This window comes from Ciconia boyciana, chromosome 16 (genome assembly GCF_034638445.1).
Source record: "Ciconia boyciana chromosome 16, ASM3463844v1, whole genome shotgun sequence".
NCBI lineage: Eukaryota > Metazoa > Chordata > Aves > Ciconiiformes > Ciconiidae > Ciconia > Ciconia boyciana.
The window spans coordinates 13,660,730-13,687,737 of NC_132949.1; the positions used below are offsets into that span (position 1 = coordinate 13,660,730).

The 27,008-nt window shown below is 44.6% G+C and overlaps 1 protein-coding gene across 1 annotated transcript in view; it reads right to left on the reverse strand.

The window, feature by feature from the left end:
* The window catches only part of MAP2K4 (mitogen-activated protein kinase kinase 4), a 105,551-nt gene that overhangs the window by 34,983 nt on the left and 43,560 nt on the right, over window positions 1–27,008 (reverse strand). Inside the window, exons 3-4 of the mRNA XM_072881193.1 lie at window positions 13,321–13,495; window positions 2,981–3,100 (exon numbers count right to left, since the gene is read on the reverse strand). Coding sequence (XP_072737294.1) covers window positions 2,981–3,100; window positions 13,321–13,495 — 295 coding nt within the window. The remainder of the gene's footprint in view (window positions 1–2,980; window positions 3,101–13,320; window positions 13,496–27,008) is intronic.

Consider the following 27,008-nt stretch of genomic DNA (forward strand, 5'->3'; position numbering starts at 1 on the left):
GAGAGAGGTTCAGTCTTTAGTAACGTCCCATGTACTCTTATACTCCAGGGGATGGTGCAGCAGTGACCTGGATCATTCACAGTTATTTGGAAACAGATCTGCTAAGCAGAGTGGGGGGGTGAGACAGGTTCAAACACACTGGTGAAATTCTTTTTTTCCCTTTCTGTGCTTCTCTGCTGTCATAGTTTCCTAGCTTTAAAAGGTGTAATTAATATTAGAACATGTAATTAATATGACAAGACAGAAAACCTTATCCAAGCATACCAGCTCACCCTGTGTACCTTTGAGGTACGTGACTTGGAACATCACCTTGGCAGTAAGGGACCGAGGAGAGGAGAAGGTTGCTTTCATCTCAGAAGCAAATACCACTGATGCTGAGGGTGGGGGAAAAGGGGATCCCAGGGACCAATATGATATAACCCAGAGTGACCTTACTGAAACCTTTCCCAGATGGAGCACCCAAGGAGCCCTGCCTGGCCATAGAGGGACAGGATTTTTTTGACAAGACAAAGGGTGTAGCAGAAGCCAGGTTGACATTTAGGTGCTGATCACGGTAGGTTTTTATACTATTTATGTATTTACACTTATATCCTGGGATGTGCCTAGAGTTGCAGAGAGGTGACAGGCTCACACAACTCTGAACATGTTGCTCATCAGCATCTGGCAAGATACTGTCTTACCCAGAGATTTTTCTTTACAACAGCTGACAGCCTTATCATTTGTATTTCAGCAAAGCTGGAAATATTCAGCCAAGGCTGAGGCTCCACACTTGGTAGGAGCTTGAACAGTGTGAATGTGGACAACGCCTCCTGGCCCAAAATGGCTTCATGTTTAAACAAATAACAAAAAGTAGAGCATGGGAAAAGGAAGGATTATTATCCTTATTTTAGAGACAGATTTAAAGCCAGAGGAGTGACCTGGCAAAATTACAGAGGCAGACTCTCTAGAAGCAGGAATGGAATATTCAGTCCCAGTTTTGGGCTTTAACTACAACATTGACCTTCTTTCTCTAACAGTTTGCCAGTAAAGCCCCAAAAGGCTCTGCACAGGTTTCTATGCCTGATAATATGCAAAGATGACTAGCAGCCAGTAGGTCTCTATTTTCCTTCTTCCCTTGAGTAGGTGTACTGGATTTGTGCTGAAGTACTATAAAACAGACAAGGCTACAAGTCTAGCCCCCTACATTGTGCCAGCTTCAACACCAGAGCAACTACAGGAGGGGGAATAATCCACACCTGCAGGAGAGCTGCAGGAGCTGCTGCTCTCTGGAGGAAGGGGATGCAGTAGTCAGGTTTTGACATTCATCTTCTCCAAAACTCTTGTTCTTGCAAATGGACCAAATGTTTGCAATCCCATGCTGCTCATCAGTGCTATATTCCTCTTCTTGTGCCTGTACTGAACAGACTCAGCTCAGGCTGATGACTGGCCTCCAACCATGCACAGGACTCTGGGCTGCATGGAGAAGGCCAGCTTCCCAACTGTTTTTACTGGTCATTCAAAGCTAGATAGCAATGGGAGTGCCTGGGCAAAGCACAAGGAGATAGAAGGATATCTTCTGTGGCCCTGCAGCATAATATCTACCTTAAATTACAGTAAGCAGATGCTAAAACAGTCACAAATGTGCAGTGATTAACATCATATTCCTGGCCATGAACAGCTAAAGTATATCAGGATTAACTGTGGTCAGCTGACATAGCTTTCAATGCTCTAATTCTGTTCTTCACTTGGAAGCATTCATGGAAGCATCGTGTTGAATAACCCACTCCACAGCACACACTATCTATGTGCATAAAAGGGCCAAGCAAAATTACAGCCCCTAGGCTAGCTATTGCAGATACTGCTCCTTTTAAGAACAGTCATGCAATTTTGTTCTCTGTCCCAAAAGGACACAGTAGAACTGGAAAAGGTGCAAAGAACAGCAAGAAAGATGATCAAAGGTCTGGAAGGGGTTCCGTGTATGACACAGGCTGGCACTTATCAGGCTCAGTAAGACGTGACAGAGGGGGAATATGGCAACTGCCCATAAAATCCTCAGTGGCCTGGAGAGGATGGATAAAGATCAACTCTACCACCTCTTCAAATACAAAAACTAGGGGAAGCACTAGGGGCATGACTTAAAACAGCAGTATGAAAATTCAAAATGAATCAAGGTGATGGGTCTTCAAACGAGGGGTGGACAACCAAGGGAAGTGCCTCTCAGGGAGCACCATGGATGCAAAAAATGTACTTGTATTCAAGGGGAAACTGAACACTTTAATGGAAAAGAAATCCAGTAAGAATCACTCAGCACAAAGACAGAACATCTAGCTCAGAAGACACTCAGCTGGATATGACTGGAGGCTATGGCAAAGTATCACACACGTTTCTGCAAGCAGATCCTGTGGGCCATTGCCAGAGACAGAACACCCCACCCGGGGTTTTGGTCTGACCCAGCATGGCTGCCCTTATGTATCTGCAGGTACAAACCACTTCAAGGCAGATGCATGTCAACCCAGGCTCTGACACAGCCTGGATACATACATACATACATACATCAGATAACCTTATGGGTTAACTACTATCACAGCAGCCACCTTCATTACAGGGATACAGGTCCTCCACATGGTCGCATCTCACAACCACTGACATAAACCACATTTGCATCCAAGCACTGTGCCACAGAGCTGCGTCCAGCCTGGCAGCATACACTCTGCATGCAGGAGCCACAGCCCCGGAGCTCATCAAGAGAGAAGAAAAGCAGGAAAGAAGGAGAGACTGAAATACGCAGAGAGACATAATGAATGGGAATAGCATGTTTGTGCTCAGCAGCACCCAGACAGCTGGGTCTCCTGGTTAAATACCCTTGATTAAAAGTGGAGAGCTAAGAAACCTAACATAAATTAACTTTCTCCTCCTTATTGCAAGTTGGAAACTGCAAAGGAAAAAAAAAAAAGGTAAAAACCAAACTCTGCTATGAATGAAGCAAGTTTGGAGTGCCCACCTCTCTGAAGAGCGCGCCATAAAACTGAACAATATACGGGCAGTCACTGCTTCGCATTACTACATCAAGGTCCATCAGAAGCTGCTTCTGTTCTTTTTCATCCACTGTTGACCGAATTCTCTGAAAGAGGAAGAGTGGCAGAGACTTTATCACTTACATGCCATTACTGTATCCTCAGACCCGCTTCCGGAGAAACATGCCAGGGACCCCAAACCCAAGGCTGAGCAGGCAATCCCCAAGGCATGCTTAAACACACTCTAGAGAATTAAGCTGTGCTCTCAAATAAGAAATATAACTGAAAACCCCTAAAGCCATTTAATTCAGACTATAAAATCCCCAGTCCTCTCATGAGCATCAACATTTTCAGATGAAATGTCAGAATGAAATTAAAGAGCAGCGATTTCATTGAAAACTACAGCAAAACAACATATTCAGGCTTTCATTTCAAGACAAATTCCCACACAGTTCTTAGCCATGTTGGATGGGGCTTGGAGGCTGTTTTGAAATTTAACCAAGGAACATTATGTTTAAAATTTCTAAGACAAGCACAGAAGACAAAAAGGCTCCTTCCACCATGCCTCCACCATGGCTGGCACAGTGAAAAGGGACCATCACATAACCGAGGGAACACATTGCTCTGGTAATGCTAATGGTGGGCAACAGTCCCGTGAGCTCTTCTCATAAAATTAACAATTCTTTACCTCGTACTGGCCTAGGCAACATTAACACTATATAAAAGATATTTTTATATATATTATATATATATAATGTGTATATAAAGATATATATGTATACACACACTATATATATACAGTATGTATAAAGAAAAGTCTGATTTGGGCTTGAAAGAACAACACAAGTTTGAAAATAGAAAACTGTACATGTTCAAACATGAAGCTTGTTAAATGAAGGATGGAAAAGACCATCCACAGTTTTTCATGTGATTTTACAGACATATTTAACATCCGGCATTAATTAATGCATTCCCTGAATCACAGGTGAGGAAAATTGTGATCCTGAAGGTGTGACTCATGTTGAAAAATACTTTAAAAAAAAGAAAAAAATATTTGGCAAGAAGTCCAAAGCAACAGAGGTAGCCCAGACCCTCCTTGAGGAGAAAAACTACTTGGCTATCCAAGAAAAAAAAATTATTTAAGATTGTGGGAAAAATCTGCAAGATACTAGCACCCACTCCCACCGACACTACTGCCCTGTAAAAAACGGCTGGTGGCATCAAGACCACATGCATTAGCAAGCACAAGGCTAAGCATATAAAGGTACTTTCAAGGTTGGCCATTCGTATTGCACCATTTAATAAACAGTGCATGATTATGTACCTTAAGACTATTTTGTGATGACCCACACAAAATGACAACAGTATCGACACTATAATTTTCCTTACCTTTGCTGTATCCTGATATTTTGGTATTTCACCACTCATTCTTAATGTTCTAGTAGCTCTAGTCTGGCCTAGACCAGTAATTGTCATGTTCATATTGCCCTTTTCCCTCCCAGTGAATTCTAGAGTACTTGGGAAAACTGGCAAGAGACTTGCCCAGCACACCCATAATTTGTAACATCCACACCCTGCGATGCCACTGACCAGGTGGGATTTTGTAGTCGCGAACAGAGTAAGAAGATGGCTCAAAGGACTAGCAATGAAACTAAAAATCTTCACCTCTAGGTCACTGGTTCAAGTTTGTTTCACAGAAGTTCAGCCACATCACTGAAGAAAGCCTGACAAGTTTTATTATTTCATTGTCTTATGTCTACACCATATAAAGCTCTACAACCCCCTGCTGAGATATCAAAGGCTGAGCAGATTGAATGTCTCTTTCTAGGTGGCACACCCTCAGCACCATGTGAAATGATCATGCCATTGCTCTGACCTCAATAGAAGACAAATAGATGCCAAAATAGGTGCTCAATAGATGCCAAAGCCACTATGGTGGGACCTGTGAGGAACAGTTTAGTCTCTGAGATGCTACCCACTCCTCTGAAAAGTTCACCTCTTTGGTGAGGAGCGATACTAAAAGGAGCTTTTCTCCATACTGTAACTCACATCTCCCTTCTGTGCCAACTCCCTCTCTCTCTGTCTCCAAAAGCCTCTTTCCTGGTCATCCGGGAGCCTCCCCAGCCCCCCTTTGCATTCTCCTTGCATCTGCACGATCCTGTCACAGCCATCCCTGCAGCGTGCTCCTCAAACTCCACAACTTCCCTGAAAGCATCTCCTCCCACCTCTGACATTTCCTTCTCTGCTGTTGCTTCTCCCACCCTGGAAAGCATATGAAATACATGTTGTATGGAGGAGGTGATTTTAACAGCACCCCAGAACAACACTGAAAGATTCCTCCTTTTCCCAAACACAATTTCCCCAGGGAGAAAGAGACAGGGCAGGCAGAGGACCCAGAGGACAGACAGTGGGTCGGCTATAATGCAGAGCATCCAGGCAGACACAGGAGCCAAAGGACACCTTAAGAAGCCAGCATGGACTCCCCAACAAACACTGCTTCAGGGAGTGAAGGTAAGGACACGATGCAAGATTGGGAGGTCTCATACAAGAGTGCTGGAGACTGGAGATTGGCAAATTCAAGAGGAGGGGAAAACTATCAGGGGCAGCATGCAGCACAGTGCTGAGCTGGGGTCAGTCCAGGCTAGAAAAGATGATTTTGTTTAGCTGGAGCACACCAGGGAGTCTGCTGCACACCAGCGGTCCCAATTCACCAGCTAAGGAACGAGCGTTCACCAGCGAAACAAGGAAGAAACAGCAAAAGGTGACTGAAGTCAACAGCAGCCACTACCCAAATAGCACACAAGCCGTAATGACAATCTGCTACCTAACTCCAAGGCAGAGTGCAAGACATTGCAGCAGCTCCCACAGACTCCCCCAAGAACATGGAAGATGGCAGGGAAGGAAGACACGAGGTGAGGCAACAGCCTGAAGACACCATTTAAGACAGGGATGGACAGGTCTGACTGAGCTTCAGGTCTTACATCTCTCAGCTTGGTCATTCTACTGCATGTAGTCACTGACATGGCCAAACAAGCCACATAAGGAAAAAGTGGTTTTTGTAGTAGAGGCTTATGGAAAGTCTCGTTTTTAACGGTTCCTTGTTGGCCTCAAACTTAAACTGCATCAAATCCTCCAGGAGAAAATTCTCCAGCCCTTTTAATACAAACCCAGGTTAGGACAAAGCTTTCTGATATCAGGAACAAGAGCTCTGAAAGCTATGCCCTAGGCAGCATCAACAGCAAAAGGATAAGCTATGCTGTGGACTGGACCACTCTCAAACCTAAAACCAGACAGATCCCAGAAACCGGACCCAAAACAGAAGAGACATCACCCAGCCCCAAAACGCACACAAAAAGATTCAGGTGCCGTGGGTAGCGACCAGTTAAAAAAAGAAAAGGAAAGAAAAGAAAAAGAAAAAAAAGCTATAAACACCAAACTGAAAACCAACTCCTTGACTTGAAAGACAACACAGTGCTGTCCCGCGTACAGGGCTCACGTGTGTCCTCAGCAGAAAGCACAGCACAGCAGTGCTTGACGGTGTCACCAGAGGGCTGGTGCTCCCTGGGGATGGCAGGGACTGAGGACACGAAACCAGCAGGAAAAAGGGGGTTTGCCTACTCGCTGCCGAGGACGAGAGTATTTACCTACCCATCCGAAACACATTTACTGCTGACAGAAGTACGTCAGGTCTTCCACTAATCACAACTAGCTTCCCACCTCCTATAACAAGGTTCTCGCTCTCTCACCATTTCCTTTTAGCCCTTATCCATTCACTCCTTTCCCAGTGTACTACCAGCAGGGCTTGGAGCACTGGTTTCCCCAACTCTCAGCCAGCTACCCAAATGGATGAGTGAAACAGAAAATTCTGCTCAATAGACCATAAGGAGTCAACTTGGGATAGGGTACCTAATTGTGCAAAGAATGGAAATGATGATTTGCAATAAAGCCAGCTTGCAAAAAGCCCCAAGACTTCTCTTCAGAAGTCATATGGGAAATCGGAAGGACAGACAAATTTGCCCCTTGACTAAGCTTAATACACTAATGTGTCATTTTGGTGGGCTTTTATGGGCTATCAGGCATCCAGGTAAGGATGGAGAGATTACGGAGGTATAAAATGTTAAATTTCTGCTCTCAGGGATATCTTATACTTAGCAACCTATTTCAGCTGTGAGACTGCCATCAGAGAAAACCTGTGAAAGCCAAAGACATGAACATCTGTTTTAAAGCTACGGATGAGAGCATAAGCACTGACTGCAAGGCAAAATGATGTGAAAGAGGCACTGTGCTCTGAACAAGAAATGGCTCTACAGCTTACCAGCTTCTCCAGGAAGAACAGGGATCTTTTATGGACACCTCATAGGCTTGACATCCTGCTGAATTTTATGTATCTCTAAACAGTGCCTTGGCCAGCTTCTCAGATTACCCAATTGATCTTGAAATTGCTTCTGATTTTCTTAGGGCAAGTTTAGAGTAGAAGTGGAAGACCACCTATAGTCTGGTCAAAAATACTGCTAGACTAAAGAGAAAACAAGAAACCAGCAACAATATCTGAGGACACTGGTTGGAACCGGAGACTAGACAAGGCAATACTGAAGAGCAGGACTAAATCAGCTAGGCTGATTTATACAATAGATATTGGAAGATACAGAAAATTCTGGTATATGGCTCAAAATCACTACATCTTTTGGGGTGGGGAAAAACTGAACACAAGGATTGTGGACAAAAATGCCCTCTCCCCAGTTGGCTTACTAGGTGTAACTGTTTCTGACAGAAAAATAATTCAATTAATAAGAGGTGCAAGACATTTCCATGGGGCCACAAGCAGCTTGAAGGTCAGCCGAAGCACAAATCACTCTCCTTTTCTCTTGATAGTGTATTTTTCAGCCAGTTGAACTGGCTAAGAAGAAATCGGCAGAAGCTGCTAATACTGAACCCCAAACGCGGGAAGCGCTCCCTGCTGCGGGGCAGAAAGGGCCTGCCCGGCCCCCCGGGGCTGGGGGGGCTGAAGGGGAGAGGAGCGGGAGGGGAGGGCTCCTGCCAGCCACGTCTGGGCTCAGGACACCACTACTGTGCTCAGGTTGCTGACCCGCACGGGCACCACCTAACAGATTAAAGGTTGGCTATTTTAAATATTCACTTATTTATCTTGTGAACTCTTCAAACAAGAAACTTTCCTAGCATTTGAGAGGCCTTTTTAAGTACCCTGGCTAATAAAACCCACACCAGGTATGACATACACTATTTAAGTAAAAAGGAGAGTGTCCTGCTCCAACAGGGAGAACACTTTCATTCCAGTTTGGGCTTTTTTTTATACCAGTGTGGAAAAACCAAGTATGTCAAAGATCTTTTAAAGCCCCTTTTTTTGTGTGAACTATCACCAGTGCCAGAGGGAAACCTCAGGACAGAAAGAAACCCCCCCCAGCTGCTGGGTGAGCTTCCCAAGAAAACCATTTGACCCAAACAAAATGGGGCTTCTCTATGGTTCCTCCGATGTGCCAAAGACAGTCCTGTTCCTTGAATTTGTGGTACCCTCACAAAACAAGATGCGCAACCCCCACCCCCCCCAGCAGCTGGGACAACAACATGTGGTGATGCTGGAGGGCAAAGACAAAAGGGGGCTGGAGAACAGTACATACTGTGAAGCCTCTGGCATAAAACCAGGAGTGACGGCAGTGCAGCAGATCCTGAGAAGGGACCAGGGGTCTCTGCAGAGTGAAGAAGCCTGGGAGATTATTCACAAGTCACTTATGAACTGTCACAGACTGGGCAAAAAGAGACTAAAGAGAAAATAAGAAACCAGAAGCAAAGCCAAAGGACACTCGGTAGAATTGGGAGCTGGACCAGGCAGTATTGCAGAGAGCCGGTGCTGGTGCTGCAGGCAAATGCCAGCCAGGGCAGGTCTTCTTCAAGGAAAATGAGGAGCCCAGAAAAGAAACCTGCCAAGGAGCTGAGGAGCTGACATACAGACTGGCCTTGCAATTGTGAATTTGCAGAGACAGAGCTTGCACTGGACAAAACTGGGCTGTTCTCTTTCCCACCTGGAAGAGTCTTGACCTCATATGCCAATAAACCTCAAGAAAATGAATAGGGTTTTTTTCAGTGAGCGGAAGACTGCAATGCCAGCAGACCCAGAGCAAACAGGGACTTTGCATCTCTAGGAAGATCTGAGAGAGGAAGGGACCTAATGTATGAGAGGAGCTAATAAGTGTCTTTTATTAAGTTTTGGAAAACAATACAACATTTTCCAGGGGCAAAAATGAGAAAGGTTTGAATACAAATCCTCTGAGTTGGATTCCTCTTTCCTTTATCCTCTCCCCCTCTTCCTGATGGCTCTAGGACGAGGCTCTCTATGGCAGAATGGGTAAGGGATGCAAAAGCATCGCACCAAAGACCACAACTCTCTGCCTCTGAAACCAACCTGCTGCAGTCGGCAGCCTCACGGGCATGAGGTCCCCGCTCCCGCAGCAGCTACAGCCTCCAGCCTGTTCCTGAAGAGGCACATAATGTCTTTTTGTTATTTAAATACGTATTCATAGAGGCACAGAATGACAAAGGCTGAAGGAGAGGGAGGAGCAGGACTAGGGACAAGAGCTCATCATCCGAGCCTCTCCCCAGCAATGCTCCAGTGCTCCGCCAGCCAAAGCTTTGCTGCAGTGGTTTCATGCCAGCGACACAAGGCTCATTTTCCTCCTTCGCCGCTGAAGCTGGAGCACAGATGAAAGCTTTCTGACTCAGCCAGAGGCCTGGCAGCCTTGCCCATGCGAGTAGCTAGACACCCTGATTAAAGGTGCCAGGATTACATCTGCCAGGATCCATACTTCGGCTGATGAGGCCAAAACGCATAAAAGGGAAAATGAAAGATAATCGTGCCTCCACCTGCAGATCTCAAGTTATTTTGGTGATATTTCAGCACTCAGGAATTATTTTTCCTGCAGTGGTAAGAAATATAGACAGGAAGCATTGCAAAAAGGCTGTGCTCGGGGAGCTCAGGGTGCTCTGTGGCACCGGTGCCACACGCACCAAGCAGGGAGAAAGCAGAAGGCTAAGCTAAACCACACTACAAGGAACCAAAGACTGTTCCTTGTGCAAAGGCATGACAGGCTAGAAAAAGCCAGAGGAAGGAGCTGGAAACAAGATTTGAGGGTACGCTCCGGCAGCCACATCTGCGCAAGCTGAGAGGTGAGCAGGATGAGTGCTCAGAGGTGCCAGGCTGCCTCGGTGCAGCAGGAGCTGGGATCAGCCAGAGTAAGACTCCATCACAGGGAAAGAGCAAGGTTTCACCCACTCCTTACAATATAACTGCAGCATGCTTGCAGAACTAAGAGGATTTGAATCTGTCTGCGGCAGAAGGGGCTGACAAGCCACCAGGGATTCAGCCTGTAGCTGCAAACAGGACTTGGCCCTTCCAGAAGTGGGGTAGGAAGATACCTGACTGTGCTGGAAATTTGCAGCAGTAGTACTGGAAATTTGGGTAGTGGTGGAGAAGGATGGAGGAGCAGCTGGGGGAGGCCCCCATACAAGTTTTCTCTGCATCTAATTATACCAGCTTCTGGAGCCATCTCTGTGTTTCACTCATCAGTGCAGAATAGCCAACAACTTTTGGCTTGCAGCCTCCATAAAGCTATTTCCTACTGCTGAACGTCCTTCCAAGGATGATTTGTCTGCTGCACTGATGTTGCTCTTGGGGAAGCGCAGGAGAGGGACAGCAGCACCACCAAATAACCAGAAACACTGGCTTCACAATCCAGCTAGTTGCAGGGCAGCGTTCCTGATGCTCTGCACACAGCATGGTGCCACACCACAGAGTTGCAAACAGGTGTCATTGAGATCATAGCCGAGACCTCAAATCACTAGACTGACACGTTTTCTTCTCAAACCACCATCTCCCTTCTAAACCTTCTCAACCTTCTCTTTCAGAAGGGCGTTATGCTGAAGGAGAAGAAAACAAGTTAAGTTCCTGCCTGTAGAGCAACGAGAGGCTGTGGAGAGCAGCTGGTTTCCCTGAACACAGGTGGGGAGCTGGGGCTTCAGAAGGCAACAGCTCCGCAAGCTGTCAGGACACCACAGGCTTGAGGGAGACAGAGAGAGCAGGAGGTGGACAGCCCCAAACATGGATGGCCCATCAGGCAGATTTAGATAGAGCAGGAGCAGGGAGATTAATGCATAACCTCGACTGCCCCAAAAGCAACAGCAATCTGAGAAAGAAAAGGCTGAATATTTTAGGATGAACTAGTCGCTAGTCCAAGCTCAGTCCTGTCCTGAAACCGCATCTCTAATAACTGCACCATCCAAGCTGTGGAATAGCTGCTGCTGCCTTGGAGACCTCGCTTGCTGTTCCACCCACAGGTCTTCCTTTGCTCAGTTTTGTGTTTTATCCCCACTGGGACAAACAGAATAGCCCCTTGCCACTAACATTTTAGAAATTATGCGGTTGCCCAAACCCTTCAGCCTTCCTTCTCCTGCAGGCCTATCCATGCCCACCCAAGGGGAGTGGGTTCAGAGGAAAAAAGAAGGTGGCACCATCCCAGCCCACAACTTTGACATTTGAAAGTTTAGACTGTAAATCTATCAGGTTTTCTTTGTTTAAAAGTGAGCCCCCAAGCCCAGCACCCCGCTGGGGCTCAGACCACCTCTCTTCCCTCAGGAAAGCCAGCTCAATAGGCTGTCCAGTGTAATTTCCAGCTGCTTTGAGAGCATGGCATTGGTGCCTTCTGCCTCCCACATGGGAGCTGTACCTGCATCACAGACCCTCAATGCTGACAAGATTATCCTACGATGCTGAACATCCCTTTTGCAAACACAGTCTGGGACAACAGCATTTCTGTGCCAGCAGACGCGTCTCCTTCTCGGTGACGTTACCTAATCCAACAAAGCGCTCTTCTCAGCACAGCTGTACCCACTGCAGAGCATCGGATAACAAAGCCACTCAGCTATAGGTATGCCTTTTTCATAGTCATGGCTATCATGATTATAGTAGCAAAACTATAGTTACTCAGGTCACACACCTTAGATTTCAGAAGCTGGGGGTGCCCAGGCATCGTTTCACTACATCACCGGTTTTCAACCTCTCATCTGCAAACTCCATCTACAAGTTCCACCAAAGGCAACTAAGAGAAACAAGCCTTTAGCTACCGGCAGCCTCTGGCTCCATTGGAGACTTTTAGAGATTCAAAAATAGGTTGAAGCACCATTGCATGGTGATCCAAAACACTGAGACCTGGCCAGTGATCCCACTGCTGTGAGGAAGTCAATATTTACTGGAGAAAACCAAAGGATGGTGGTTACTGCAGTAACCTGACACACTAGAGACAAGTATGAATTATATTCACAGCAGCTAGAGCTGGGTCTGAGGCATGTCACCTGGCACACGAGACCAGCAGGAGTGAACATTACCAGATCATATCAGGGAATATTCCAAAGAAGACAGAGAGAGCTGGAAAAGAAAGCAACACAGACTCCTACATAGCTTACTTCTACTCTTTCATGGGAGCCATGGGAGCACTTACAGTTGATATCATCAACAGAGTTAAAAGACTGATGTCATTAGCTAGCAGCAAGCAAAGAAAAGGAAAGAGAGAGAGATAGAGAATGGCTGCTGCCCACCTCACCCAGCTCGATGGACAAGCAGCTCCTCAAAGATGCCCAGTGAGCAGCACTGTTGCTGCAAGACAAAGATTACTCCATATCGCTCAGCTGGGGAATCAGGTTGCATACTGTTTCTGGTTTTAAGGCAAGTTTTTGGGTAGCATAAGGTAGAAAATGGACAGTCCAAAAAACTGCTATGCTTTCCATCTCCAGAGCAGGTCCGGCATGGTAAGCACAAAGCAAAGACACTCCATCATACATTAGCAAGAACAAAACGCTCCCTAGAAGATATCCACTCCATTCCAGCTCCTCCTGGTGAGGCTACACCATGGCACATGCTTACATAAAAACCAAATTTTAAGTCATAAAAGACTTATTTCACAAAAGACACCAAGAAGCTATTAGATGTCAACTTGTGCCTACCACCAACCTAGGCTGTATCTGAACCAGTGACCCAGAGGTGAAAGGCCCATGCCCCATTATCAGTCTCCAGAGACATGTGATCCCCTCAAAACAGTAGGTTCCTGACAGGCATTTTCAAAAGGGCACAAGCAATTATGAGCGTCACAAATCACTTGACAATATGCCCACTATACAATGCATTTTCAGCAAATAGCAGCCTTTACACTGGAAATAAATAGAAAAGAGCAGTAGATGGGTGCTAGATGGAAGAACATTAATTCTCCATCACATTTCATCCCTAATGGACTGAAGTACAAATGTAAGTATGGGCATCACCTACTTTAACTGCCATAATTTGCCCACTTGGTTTGTGGACCATTTTGTTGACAGAACCATAAGCGCCTCGTCCAATTTCTCCAAGGTCTTTCAAGTCCTCTGCTGTAAAATCCCAATGTTGTTCAGGGGAAATCTTCAATTTTCCTGATGATTCAATGCTGTGTGTTCTCAGTCTCTCTCTGTCAAAAATATTGGGAAGCAATTTTTCCACATTTTAAATAGTCCATAAATTTGTCTTTTCAGCACTTGATTAAACATTAGAAGAGAGGGGTTCACAAAGGCTACAGCAACAGTCTGACTCCACGAAGGATTTTGGTTGGGGTGGGGGGTGCAGGGGTGAGGGAAAATGTTAAAGCAAAAATGACATACACTTGTCCACAGCTTCAATTAAGGATAAGTTTCTCCAGCTGCGGCATAAAATTCAATGTGTCTCATATAGTAGAGTCATTCTAATCACTCATTTATACAGTTCTTTCTACTTTGCACAAAATACATCAGGCTTCAAGCAGGATCTGGTAACATGCAGAACCAAGAGTCTGAAGAGCACTCCCCAGCCCCATCTCCCCAAAGCTTCTGCTGCTCTACACCACCACACTCCCAGCAACTGTCTCCCTTCTAGTTGGGTTTCTATGCAACACCAGCAAGATCTTCTGTGTGAATCAAGGGGACTTTAGGAAGAGTTTGCTCTTAATGGAAAACTGCAATTAATTTAAAAAAAAAAAAAACCAACCCCAAACATTTTAGGTAATCATTTAATTTATTCAAAAACAAATTAAGAGCCAATAATTCATATTTATAAAAAACAAGACAAGTTGTTTGTGACATATGAAAACAAAAACTGACTGTTCAAGGGTGTCTTTACCAAACACCTAAATTAACGTTCTTGGGCGAACATTGCTCCTACTGAAGCCACCAGGATTTGTCCAGGTAAGAAGCAGAACAACGCCCAGAATTTGTAGGACAGAAGAGTTCAATGGTTGTTTTAAGGTGCCCCCAATTACTCGTTCAAATGAAGCAATGCTATCACTGAATTAGTAGGAAATGCACAAGTATTTTCAACAGTTTTCATCTTAAAATGCCATGCAAATTTTTGGTTTTTCATTAATTAATTAGCTGATTCGCACTTCTTGGGTCGTAAAGCAAGCCAGAAGCCTGGGTTTCCCACTTTCAAGTAGCATTAACAGCATTAAAGACAGTTCCCACTGCAGGGCACACTGATCTCATACAGATATTAAAGCAAACAGGTACTTCTGACCACCTTGTGTACAAGGGAGATTCTGTCAAACTCATCCCTCAGACTCTGATCACTTCTCCTGGGCATTTGATCAAGCCACCCCTTGCTTGTCCAGGGTCTGGCCAAATGAGCAAAACATACATGAAGTATTCGATCAAATGCATGAAGTTTATCAAGTTTATCAGCTAGAGGAACAAACATGTTACAGCCAATTCCACACTGATAAATGCAACCGTTTGTCAACCAGCAGCTGTAAACGCTGGACCCAACCATGACCTCCACCAGGTTTTATTTGGAACCCAGGTTTTGCGAGGGCAATGAGGTCAGGTCCAAAGGTCAGTTGACTGGAGCAGCTACGGTTCATATGGCTTCATCTGCTGCACTTCAGCTTCTCTGTGATGCTTTGGTTTAGCACTTTCTGGGCTTTGAGCAGCTGCACGTCCTGAACCCTTGACCCGTTCGATGAAGAGCCTTGCCGAACACCTCCTCTCACCACTTCGGTGCTGTGCCTGCCCTGGGCTTTCTTGCTCTCTAACCTGCCTAGCTTGAGATTTTCAATCTGCCACTCCCTACAGTGTCCCTCCACTGCCCTTAGGAATAATTCGGGGAACCTACTGATAGTGCTACAATACGGCACAGATGTGACGGAGGCAGAGGTGGCACCCCTTTGTTAGCACTATTTACATATCTTTGAATTTCTGTGTATAGTAAAACACTGCATTGAGTAGGGTTCTCCATGGAATTTGCTTCCTAAAAAGCAAGGAATGAAAATAAGGCAGTAAAATGGCAAAAAAAAAAAAAGAACAGAAGAAAAAAAGAAAAGAAAAATATGAAAAGAAAAGAAACATGACCTCCAGATTTGCCAGCTGTCTTGCAGGCAGCTTATGTTGGAAGCTGCATGAATCAATTACTATCTAACTGCTCGACCATCCTATTTTGTCAATACCATAAAAATAGTTCTTCTTTTCATGGAAGAAGGTAGGTGACAAGCATCACGCCAAGGAGGCATCGGCAAAGAGGCATTTCCTGCCTACCTCCTGCCAGCTGGCGGGCAGGAAGAAGCACTACTATTGAGAGCTAAATCTTGTTCAAAAAGACAGGGAAAAAGAGGCAGAGAGGTGTCACCAGGAGGGTGAAATATGAGATTTGATTTTCTGCGCAAACCCTTTCCATCTCTTCTTTCAAAACAATATTTCATATGGAAGTTCTCGTAGAGTTAAAAAATTTAAATGTTGATGTGGTTTATCCAAATAAAGCGATTAAACCCATCTCCACTCTTTCCTCTGTCTGTTTTTCTGCCCAGGAAACTTTGCTTTTCTTATCCTATATCAGAAGAGAAAGCAAATTTGAATTCATTATTTTGTTGTTACACAAGAAGCCTGTTTCTCCCCAGCTGCAGCGTGAAAGCAGATCTGTGCCATTGTTTCCACAGCTGCAGGATGGGTGGTTCGAGCAGCTGGGAAGAAGATGGGAGCTAGGAAATACCCCCTCCGCGGGTCTGCACCAAGTGCCCTCCCTCTGCAGCTGTAGTCTGGTGTGGAGCAGCGGAGCTCCAGGGGTTTCAATCGAGATGTACCGTCACCGTCCACCCACAAAACCTCATGGGTTGGAGCCTGGCTTAATTTCCATTATGTATTTATGATGCCATCTGCCTGTATTGCAATCACAGTTCCTGCTTATCTTTTTTCAAATACCCAGGGAAATGGTCAAATAACCAAATGACAAGTTTGACAGTGACAGACACTTTAATATAGATTTTTCTCATTTAGCGAATTTGTCACATGTAAACAATGCAGTTTTCCTTTAAGCAGCATGGCCTATCTTAAGAGTCAGTAACTGGAACACAATGATTACGTTTAGCATCAAAAAACTACACTTTATATCAGGAATTTTTCAGTGTAAATCAAAATCCCAAGGGATTTCCATGCCAAGAAAGCAGCTCAAAAAATGCAAATGTAGGACGTAGACTCTGCATTGATATCAAATGGGAATTTTCTGATGTAAAACTGAGAGGGGCAATAAGAACAAATAAATAATCAATGCAGTACATCTATTACTAGATTTGCACTGCTGCAGATATTTGAGGACATAAATCCACTGGGTGGATGTGCCCCCAAAATACAAAAAAGCCTGCCTAAACCCTGCACTACATCCTAGTGCACTGGATACTACAACAGCTTGCTTCAGAAAATAGAAGGGTAACCACAGAACAGTGTCTAGTGAAGGTGAAAAGTAATTAATGCCCAGTCCCTGCTTCTGCAACCGATCAGATTTCAGTCCGCGTTTAGTGCTCATTAGAGTTTGCACAGACGTGGTCAGACATAAGCCTCCTCTTACCATTTCATTTTAAGCTGTGCAATCCAATCTAAGGCTGGGAATGTTGGGCAAAACTGGGCATATATTCTCCAAATGATCAGGATGTCTAAAACAGACTTGTGGGGCTTAAGGTACAACTTAAAAAAATAAAATAAATAGCGACAGAGGGTGAGATAATCCTCAAACAGCTAAAAGTAGGATTTTCAAATGCACCTTAGGGACTATAGCTCCTGTTGACTTGTGCAGGACTTGAGCTTCCAACTCCCCGTCTTGCTTTTCAAAAGTTTTAAAGGGGGGGGGGGGGGGGGGGCGGGGAATAAAAAGATTATATGCTCAGGAGGTCGTTGCGATTACTGCACTTGAAAGGCACCAATGTATCAGTCTTACTGCAGATGGTTACTATGCTTGTCACAGCAGTTATTCCAGGGATTAGGAGCACTGAGCAAGACAACAACTCCTCCAAACAGTTGCCCTTTGTCAGAAATGAAAACGTTTGTGGGTCCAGCTTGGCAGGAGGCAGGCGGACGGCTGGCGCCAGGCACCACAGCCGGGCCAAGGACAGGGTCACACGCATTTGGGACGGGAGGTTGCTCATTGCAAGCTTGGCGAGCTAGACCCGAGCGGGAAGGTCTGCCGCAGCTAGAGGCCCACAAAACCTCCTGAGAAGAACCACAGAGACACTGGGAAGCTCTCGGACAGGCTGTGTTAGTTCCCCGAGCCCTGCTGTTAGCACCGAACTGCAGGGATGCCAAAACCTTTTAAAACAAGCATTTCCTTGGCATGAAAAAGGACTGTGGGGAGAAGCAGAGAAAAGTTGGTGGATTTTTTTAAGCAAAATGGAAAGTTATCAGACATGAAGCAAGGCCAGAAAGATGCTGGAGGTAGCTACCTAGCTCCTCTTCATTTTACTTCATTAAGAGTTCTGCAGGACCCAAAGAAGCCCAAAAGTGGAGCTATTTGGCATTACAGTTGGCATGAATAAAACAAATCTGCAGAGTCAAAAAGATCCAAGCAAACCAGCTGTGCTTCACAAGCCTGCCTAGTGCTGGATTTTTCTAGGAAGTCTCTCATTAAAGATCCTATTTACACTACGGTTAATGAGAATATATTCTACTTCTCCACGAGTTTGGTAAAAGCTGCTCCACACAATGGGACTTTAGAAACTGATTTGTGGTCAATCAGCCAAAGGAATGCTAAAACATAAATCCTAACAAAAAAGCTTCCATGCAAACTGCAGGGTTTTAATAACACTGTGCACTGTTCATAACTTCAGAGTAAACACACGGCTTACGCCTTTGGCTAACACGTTTCTACCAAGTCTTTCAAACAGCTTAGAGAGGTTGTAATGCTTCTATTTCAATGTCTGTGTCACTTATAAAACAGTTTTCAGACTCTGCAGGCTAACACTAATAAAATAGCAACGCTAGCTTAAATTTCACTGGAGAAAGTCTCCAAAAGAAATGTTCCATTTTTTTCTAGAGGGCTGAAAATATTGGTGCTCTCACAAATCTTTTGGATTCTCACGAGAAGAAATTTGTGCTTCCAATAAGCTGATGGGCAATGGCGTCCTTGCAAGAGGGGCAGAACTAAATCGGTTTTGCTCTGACCCATGTAAACTGTCCTGAGGCTTAGTTATATTTAATAACAGATTCCTAGACATGAAGAGATACAGAAAACGTGTCAAAGGAAGGAAATGATTTAGTTTTGCCTACTTACCTACTCAGACTAAAAGCAAAAGCACACTTGCTCCCTTTCATTATGACAAAGCGGCAGAAATTCTCCCTAGCATTGCTCTGGCTTTCTATGTTCCTCCAAAACTTTAAAATAAAGACATTAACAAAGTGTCGAAGATTGCACAGCCCCTTCCACAGCCCTCAAGACTCGGTCCAGCATACTCTCAAGGCTGCAAAGAGTCTCCCTGACTTCAATGGGGTTTGGCTGAGGCTTTTAAAATGTCCATGTTTTGTATTAAGCTCCCCTGGTAAACTACTGAGTTACAATGGATTTTGATTAACCCTGCCCTTGACACAGAGGAAAGCTCTCAATTCATCATGAATTTAACTGAGCACAATTAATCTCAAACTCATTTTGATTTGGACATGAGCCAGACTGCAGCACATTCGCTGAAGCCACCATGGCTGGGTATTCAAAGCTTACACTGGATTCAAGCATTTCAGAATAATATCAGAAAAACCTGAGCTAATTAATTTAAATAACCCTTCTGAGAATGCTGGCTTCTGAAACCTGAGCCATGGTCAGCTACCCAAGAAAGACCAGGAAACAGAGACACAAGCACATCCACAAGAATCAACAAAAGAACCCGAATATATACTTCAAATAGTTTGCAAAATGATACTGAGATGCAATATCATTATCATTACACAAAAATCACTCAATGGAATGACACTATTTCTGAGACAAATTCCATTACTTTAATAGATGCCATTTTTGTGGGTATGGAAAATATTTGACAATGGCTAACGGACAGTTAAGCTTACTGTAGCCTGCTGGAAAGTTTCTGGATGAGGTCCGCTTCTCTCCTTTTGAAACTGAACGGGACAATGTGATTACTACCCAGGGTTGCTTGTGTGTCACTTCAGCCAGGAAAAGTTGTGAAAATGACAGGAAAACATGGTGCTGTTATCACATGACACAATAACGTATAACACAATACTCAGCTACTCACACTACCCACAGAGTGCTTAGCATAAGAAATTAGTGAGCTATATATTTTTCTTCCGAATTCGCCTAAGCAACCTCCCCTCATTGGGAGCAATACAGAATCTGATGATTTGAACTGTATTTTAACATATTAAATTGTAAGCAATTTGTTTTCTTACAGCAATAGCAATTATTATTTCCAACTATATTATTACTATGATTAGAAACATGAATAATTGCATTCAACTTACTAACCAAATACCTACATGTTAGTGACATGCTGTTTCCTCGAGGCACATTGACCATCACTGCTCTGTTTTTCTTGTGGTCTCTAAAGCAGAACTTACTAAAATAAATTTTTTTTTTAAATCTAGCTTCCATCCTGAATCCACCAATCTAGGACTGGTGGTCTCTCCCAGGTGGGCTTGTCATTCATCTTATCTCCTCTCTTAATGAATAAGTTTGCATGACTTGAACAACTACATCCTTTCTTATTATCTCCAGAGCCACACAACTGACAGATAAATGAAGGTTAATTACCACTCTGTATTACGAGACTTCTCTAAGAACAAAAATCAGGTCCTGGATCTCCGAGTCCCTCAAGCTGTCCAACTTTGGAAATTTCCTTTCCCGATACAAGGGCCTGTTATCTCGGAACGGTTCGAGTAGCTCAGGCAAGATGCACTCCAGTAAGCACTTTGTGGAGGGCACACGAAAAACAAGCACTCAAGTACTTGTACAAATGACCAATGCAGCTATCTAGAAACCATCAGCAATGCAAACTTATGGTTTTGCTCAGCTCCTTGTTGGAAACACTTGAGAGAGGTAGATAATGAGCACTGTTATTTCAACTACATGAAATATTTCTGTTTCAACTACTCTAACGAGCAATTTTTCTAATTTAAACTTCTGTATGTCATAAAATTCCAACCCTAGTCTGGGAAAGCTAAAAGCTCTCCAACTTCTCCTTTGGGATTTATTTTCTATTTGGGATTAAAAAAAAACACTGGGCTGCATCACAGCCTGAAATAACGTGAAATTCAGTGCCAAGAATGTACCTGGCAGTATTTTTCTTTCTGTGGCAGACCAGGACAGATGGGAGACAAAGAAATCGCCTAACTGCAAGACAGAGATTGCTTTTTCAGAGAGATGCAGCTACCAGAAATGTGGTAACCAAAAGAGAGCTCATAACAAGACTAAGTAGACCAAATGCGACTTGTATTTTAAAAGTGCCCCTCCTCTAAGACATAAGACTCCTACAGACCAGTGAAAGCAATTGCCTGTTGAAGGTCCCCATGCTCCACAGTCTAGTAGTATGCTGAGATTTTAAATGTTGGCCTCCTCTGAGATGGCTGCGTGGGGCACAGTTTTCTCCGCTGACTCTCAGGAGCCAAGAGATAATTTTCTGTAAGCTCTGTAAGGATGCTTACAGAAAATTAAGGATGCCGTAAGGATTTACGCCAATGGCCCCAGAGAATCACCTTTCCCATCTTTCACTGGTATGAAATACCCACCTAGAACATCAGAGACACAAAACAAACCCAGCTGGATTATAGAGAAGCCCCCACACTCCTCAGAGAGGACAACCACCTTCATGCTGCTGTAGCAAGGGGTATTTGAAACAATCACTTTCAACTGATCTGCACTTGCCTATGCAAAGGCATCAGTTACATTGGGCATGAAGGACCAATTGCTCATCCAGATTTACTCCAAGCATATTTTACAAAGGAGGGAATTAAAACAGGCTAAAAGAGAAGACTGTTTAGGGTCGCCATAATCCACTGTAGACTGGCTTGGCCACTTGTTCTCTCTTTTCTGAGGTTTCCCAAAATGGAGGGACCTTCACGATGGCAGGGAAGAATATCCACCTGAATCTCAAAGATGGTGTCTGTAGTTTTCACCAACATAACATACCATGAACCCAGTTAATCTAAGTCCTTTTCAGAAGTCAGCTCCTCAAACAACCAGAATGGCAAAACCAATTCAGTCCTGCAGGCCAACCCCCACCTCCATTACGTCCATCCAATCCACCACAATGTCCTTTCCATGAGCTCTTTGTACAGCAGCTGTTTTTCCTGGGTGCATCCTGTTCATTCAGTCCAGATGTCCCCCACGGTACACACCGGAAGTCACTCATTTGTCATGCAAAGGACAAAACCAGAAGTTGTTGACAATGACGTGTGGGGTCAAAGCAGTCTCCGAATCTGCAGGCTCTCCTCTCTTTACTCTCCATTTCTTGATGTGTATGGAAGACAGAAGGGATGACTGATTCCTTCAGTTTGAACCCACAAAGCAGAAGAGTCGGCTCACTTCTCCATAGCCAGAGTAAAATGCAAGATATTTTACTATGAGGTGGTGATTAATGTCTAAAGAGATAAAGGATGTACTCTTGCTCTGATGAAACGTGGTGTGGTCCCGAGTACACAGAATAGCAATGAGCAAAGTTTATTCCTACAGCTAGCAATGGCTGTTGTTTATCAGGATTTCCTGCAGGAATGTAGTTTGCAAGGTCCACATCTAGAAACGTAGGGTTCAAGTCCACCTTAAATCACAGATATGGATAGTGGTGGTCCATATATAAAATCCTTTCTGACATTTCTGTATGTCACACAACCAGAAAAAAAATGTCTGTGCCTGACCATCTCAGATTAATTGGAGTCCAACAGTGACAGCCACTCAGGGACAGAAAACAGATACACCATCTGTACAATACAGCGGAAACCACCCCTATACAAAGGCACCAAGCTCAGATTAATGTGTAAGCGATGTCCTACTTTGTTACTTGTAAATAATCATTGAACAATATATTTATCCAAAAAATGGGTAGAGACCAAACCTGTGTGTGCGCACATATATACATATATATTCAGAGACGTTACGTATAACAACCTGCTTCATCCCATTTTCCTCTCCAAACACCAGCAGCTTTTGCATATTAAGCTTGCAGTTACTGTATTTGCCCAAGGAGGAGGGAATGTGGGGATATAGGCTCTCTTCAGCCTCAGGACTTCATCCACGTCCCAGGACACCGGTCCCTAAGACATACAGAATGGGACACTTATTGACCCTGTTGACCTTGGATCAACCCCCAGCTCAGAAAGCCAGATTCATAGGTCTAGAAGAAAAGAAGCTAACGGAGAAAGGCCAGGAGGGCAGTCCATGCTCTCAGATGTTATATAAAGATGAGTAACAGCTTCTCCTGCTCCCTGAAGAAATTTTAACTGAAATCAGTACCATCTGATATGTTTTCAGAGCGTGCCTTACAAACTGGTGAGTTCAGATATGGGGATGCTCAATTTCCCCTCTTAGGCAGGACAGCAGCAATGGGCACAGCTCAACAGATCCCTGGGGCACCTTGGGACGCAGATAACACATGGGCAGGATATTTTTGATCTAAAAGCTCAAGTCCCAGAGACTGCTCATTGCTGGAGGGAGGAAGGGAGACATTTTGGCAACTCCCAGTTCCTAAATGGAATTCTGGATCTCACCTGTACTTCTTAATCATAAAAAGTTACTGTTCAATGTAGATAATCAGACCATTTGAAGGCTCAGAGATGGCAATGCATCACACCTTCTCTACAAAGTATGAAATATGAGTTTTAGAATGGCTTACAGAATTTAACAGATAAAATGGTAAAGCACAGACACATAGGTCTTAAAATATCCTGAAAAATACACCGACAGATTCAAATGTTATTGAAAAGTCCAACATGAATGGAGCTGTGGTCTCCCATTTTCTCTCTAGCCCTCCAGAGATTAGGGTATTTTGGTGTCCTGAAGGCTTTCAAAATCTCCATGCACCAAGATTTACAGCAAGTTTGCATATAAGCATGTACGCTGCTGTCCTTGCTAGGGAATGCAGCACCTAGAAATAAAGGAAAGGAAAAAAGGAGAGAAAATCGTGCTTCTGTTATCACAACAGTATGAAGGGAACAGAAGAGCTGGTACCGACTCTGAAACTACTTGACCTACTTTCACTTCTCTTAAATAAGCACTGCAGTAGTTACATCTTCGTGTGAATTATGCAGCTATGCCAGGACCAGACGTGTCCCTCCTGATGTGTGAAGAGGGCTTTAACTCAGGAATCCCCAGGGTCTACTGAACACTAACACGACAGCTCTGCTCTTGCCAGACCCAGCGCCGCCTCTGAACCATTGGGACACAAGCAGCAGAATTAAATAAAACTGAAATTCTTAAACCACACTAAAACCCTCTGTAGTCTGAAACCTTGAACTGCTTTCAAACAAAACCAGCACCATCCCCCATCTCAAACACAGCAAGGAGACTGGGGGCAATTTCCAACTCTCCAGTGGTCAGGATGACAAACGTTTCTCAAACAGTCTTCCTCATTAGACCACGCAAATTATTATGGAACTGTTGACCTTGTACACAGGTTTATAAACCTGTGCTTTTTAAACCAAGCTGACTAAGCAAGAAACACAGTCACCCTCTGGCTCTTCTCCAGGCTCTGGAGCGTGACAGGTACCTCCAAAGCAGGATCTTGGTCCTGAGCAGGTTGCAGGCATCTGACTTTTGCCATGAGCATGGATGGAGTCAAGGATGACAACTCCTAACTTATGTGTCTCAGGGAAGCATCTGGCCAGCCACAGGTCACCCATCGAGCCATGTTACTAGATAAAGAGTAGGCAGCACGTCTCACTAAAAGCCAGGCACTAGAATGAAAGTCTACAGGATACTTCTATCCAGTGGAGACATCACCCAGCTTTGCTCTTCTGTACAGCCTCTGTGTGGACCAACATGCAGCCACACTGATGCAGGTTTGATGGCAAATGAAGTCGGGTTCAGTTTGAAAATGAACACTTCCACCTCATTGCTCTATCTGATAATTTTCCAATTTCCATCGAACCAGAATGCTTCACCTCCCTCCACACATCATTCAACTCAGCAGAAAATATATGGTGGTCAACTCTTCAGAGACTCTCCTCAGACACCATCTTGGTGTCCCTGGAGCAGGAAAATGGTGGACAGCATCACTAAAAACACCTTCACAGACAACACAAGATGACAGCTCAGCCTCTCTCCCTTCCCACCTTCCCTTGCCCAATGTGCGGTGAAAACAGGCCCGAGGAGGCTGCGTAACATCACTCTTTGAATTAGAAAATGTTGCACATTCATGCCTCAGTGTGTCTCGGACATCTGTGTGCCAACTGCCAGGGCCTGCAAGTGACGGAGGACAGCCGCATCCCCACGGGGACCCGCAGAGGCAGGGGGTGCCCTGGGCAGCTCCAGGCAGGCACAGCAGCCTCCAGCCTCCCCTGCCTCCTGATAACCCCCACTGCCACCACCAGCTCTTCCTCCACTCCCACCACCCAGGCTGCTGTCCCTGCTGGGCGGGATGGGCCAGGTCTTAGTGCTTTGGAAGGTCACTGCTACTATCGCCGTCTTCTTACAGCCTCTTACCCATCGGTGGCTCTTCCCCACGGCGGGAGGGACGGGCCTCCCTCGCGCACCAGGAAGGGGACACGTATCACACCGCATGGCACACCAGGAGGGTCATGGCTGCAAGGTCAAAATGCTGCTCCCAAATGAGCAGCTCTGACCACGGCTGTGTGCGTGCAAAAGCCAGGACAACAGCTCCTAACTGCGCCAGCGATGGGACAGGTAACAGAGGACCTGTGGACCACAGATTATCAGGAGAACCCTGTTGAACTCTCTACCCCATCACAAACTTGTGGCCTAACCTCTTCCTCTTCCAAATTACAGCATGCCCCAGCTTCCCATCTGCAAAATGGGGAACACAGAGTTTTGTGCAACCGTTTAGGTTTGCAAAGCTAAATCACTCAGCACGTGTGAAGCACTCAGAACCCATGGGAGCCAGATTAGTATATAACATCGGGGTGTATTTGATTTAGACACCCAAACGTAGGTGATTAGGTTTCCAGAAGTTCTGAGGAGCCCAGGTCCCAACAGTGTAGCAGGAAGCTAGATGCTCAGCACCTTTGAAAAATCAATGTGAATTAGCTTAATGGAGATATAAGAGCTCTAAATTTTGGTCCCAGTCATGGAAGGCCTAAATTCAGAAGCAGAATGCTGAGATATCAAAACCCTTGCAGAAAGAAGAGACCAGTCCTACTCGGGCACTGATGATCCAAGGGACATGGAAGTTCCTAGAGAAATTTATTTTGGAAGCGGCAGACAACAAAAATCTCCTCTGCAGAGCAGGATTAGCACCTTAGAGAAATACCAAAACTTAGAAGAAGGAAAGGAAAGGAAAAGGAAAAGGAAAAGGAAAAGGGAAAGGGAAAGGGAAAGGGAAAGGGAAAGGGAAAGGGAAAGGGAAAGGGAAAGGGAAAGGGAAAGGGAAAGGGAAAGGGAAAGGGAAAGGGAAAGGGAAAAGGAGAAAAGAGAAAAGAAAAGGAGACCTTAATGCAGCATTTTCAGTCAAAATCTCACACTAACTTTGGTAGCACCTTCTCTGAAGAGGTGATCTACTTGAAGTCTGAGATAGTGAGCATGCGTGTTTTACAAACCATATCACCTCTTTGTCATCTAGGCCACAGAGATCACTGGCCAAATGAACTTGTAAACTTCTGGAAGAAACAGGAAGGTTAAATACAAGGCAGAACTCATCAATTTGTCAAGAAAGCTCCTGAAAAAAATGATGCTTAAGAAACACTGCTCTAGCACTTAAACTACGGTGATGTTTGTATTAAAAGTGAAAGCCTGTTTTCCATAGACTCACTCAAACATTTAAATGTATTTGCTGAGTCCTTGGAGGTCCCCATTTTACTTGTGCTTACTTGAAAACACAAGCAAGTTTCCCAGTGATTACATTCAGATACCGCAACTTTCAGGAAATGTTGCAGAACAGCCGCAGAAAAAAATTCAAATTCTTAACTGGTACCTTTTACACTGCAACCTATCTCTAAGGCTTCCAGGCACCACAACCTGCGATGGGAAGGTATCATGCAGCAGAAAGGTATCAGAAATCAGTAACAATGAAGGTGTGAAATGAGTGTGGAAGAAATGGGGAACAGACAGAGAAATATTTACAGGAAAATTCACACAGGTAATCGTGAACATGCCAATTTAGGATATTCCACTTTGGTTTTTAATATTTTTTAGACAAATAGTAGTAACTCTCACAGGTGATTTCCTAATGAACTCAGCCAGCTGTAGGCTGTGCAGCTAGACAGCCAGAAACCACATGCCAAAAAGGTTTGGAAAAGTGTTAAGAGGAGATTAAAAGAGAAGTAGACACTTGAGAGAGACTTTGGGACAGCCCGAAAAATCCTTTCCAGGAATAATGACAGTCCCTGAACTATACAGAAAGGAAGGAAGCAGCAGAGCCTAGCATGCAACTGGACCTCCATTTGCTTTTGAGGAATCCAACCCCGAAGGTCTATTAAACAAATATCTGCCAACACACTCTTGGGGCATCTATCTGGAAAGCATGTGACTCTCCCAAGTGTCACAAGGAGAAGAAGGTCCACACGGGGCACCTCTGGAACCTTAAGTCA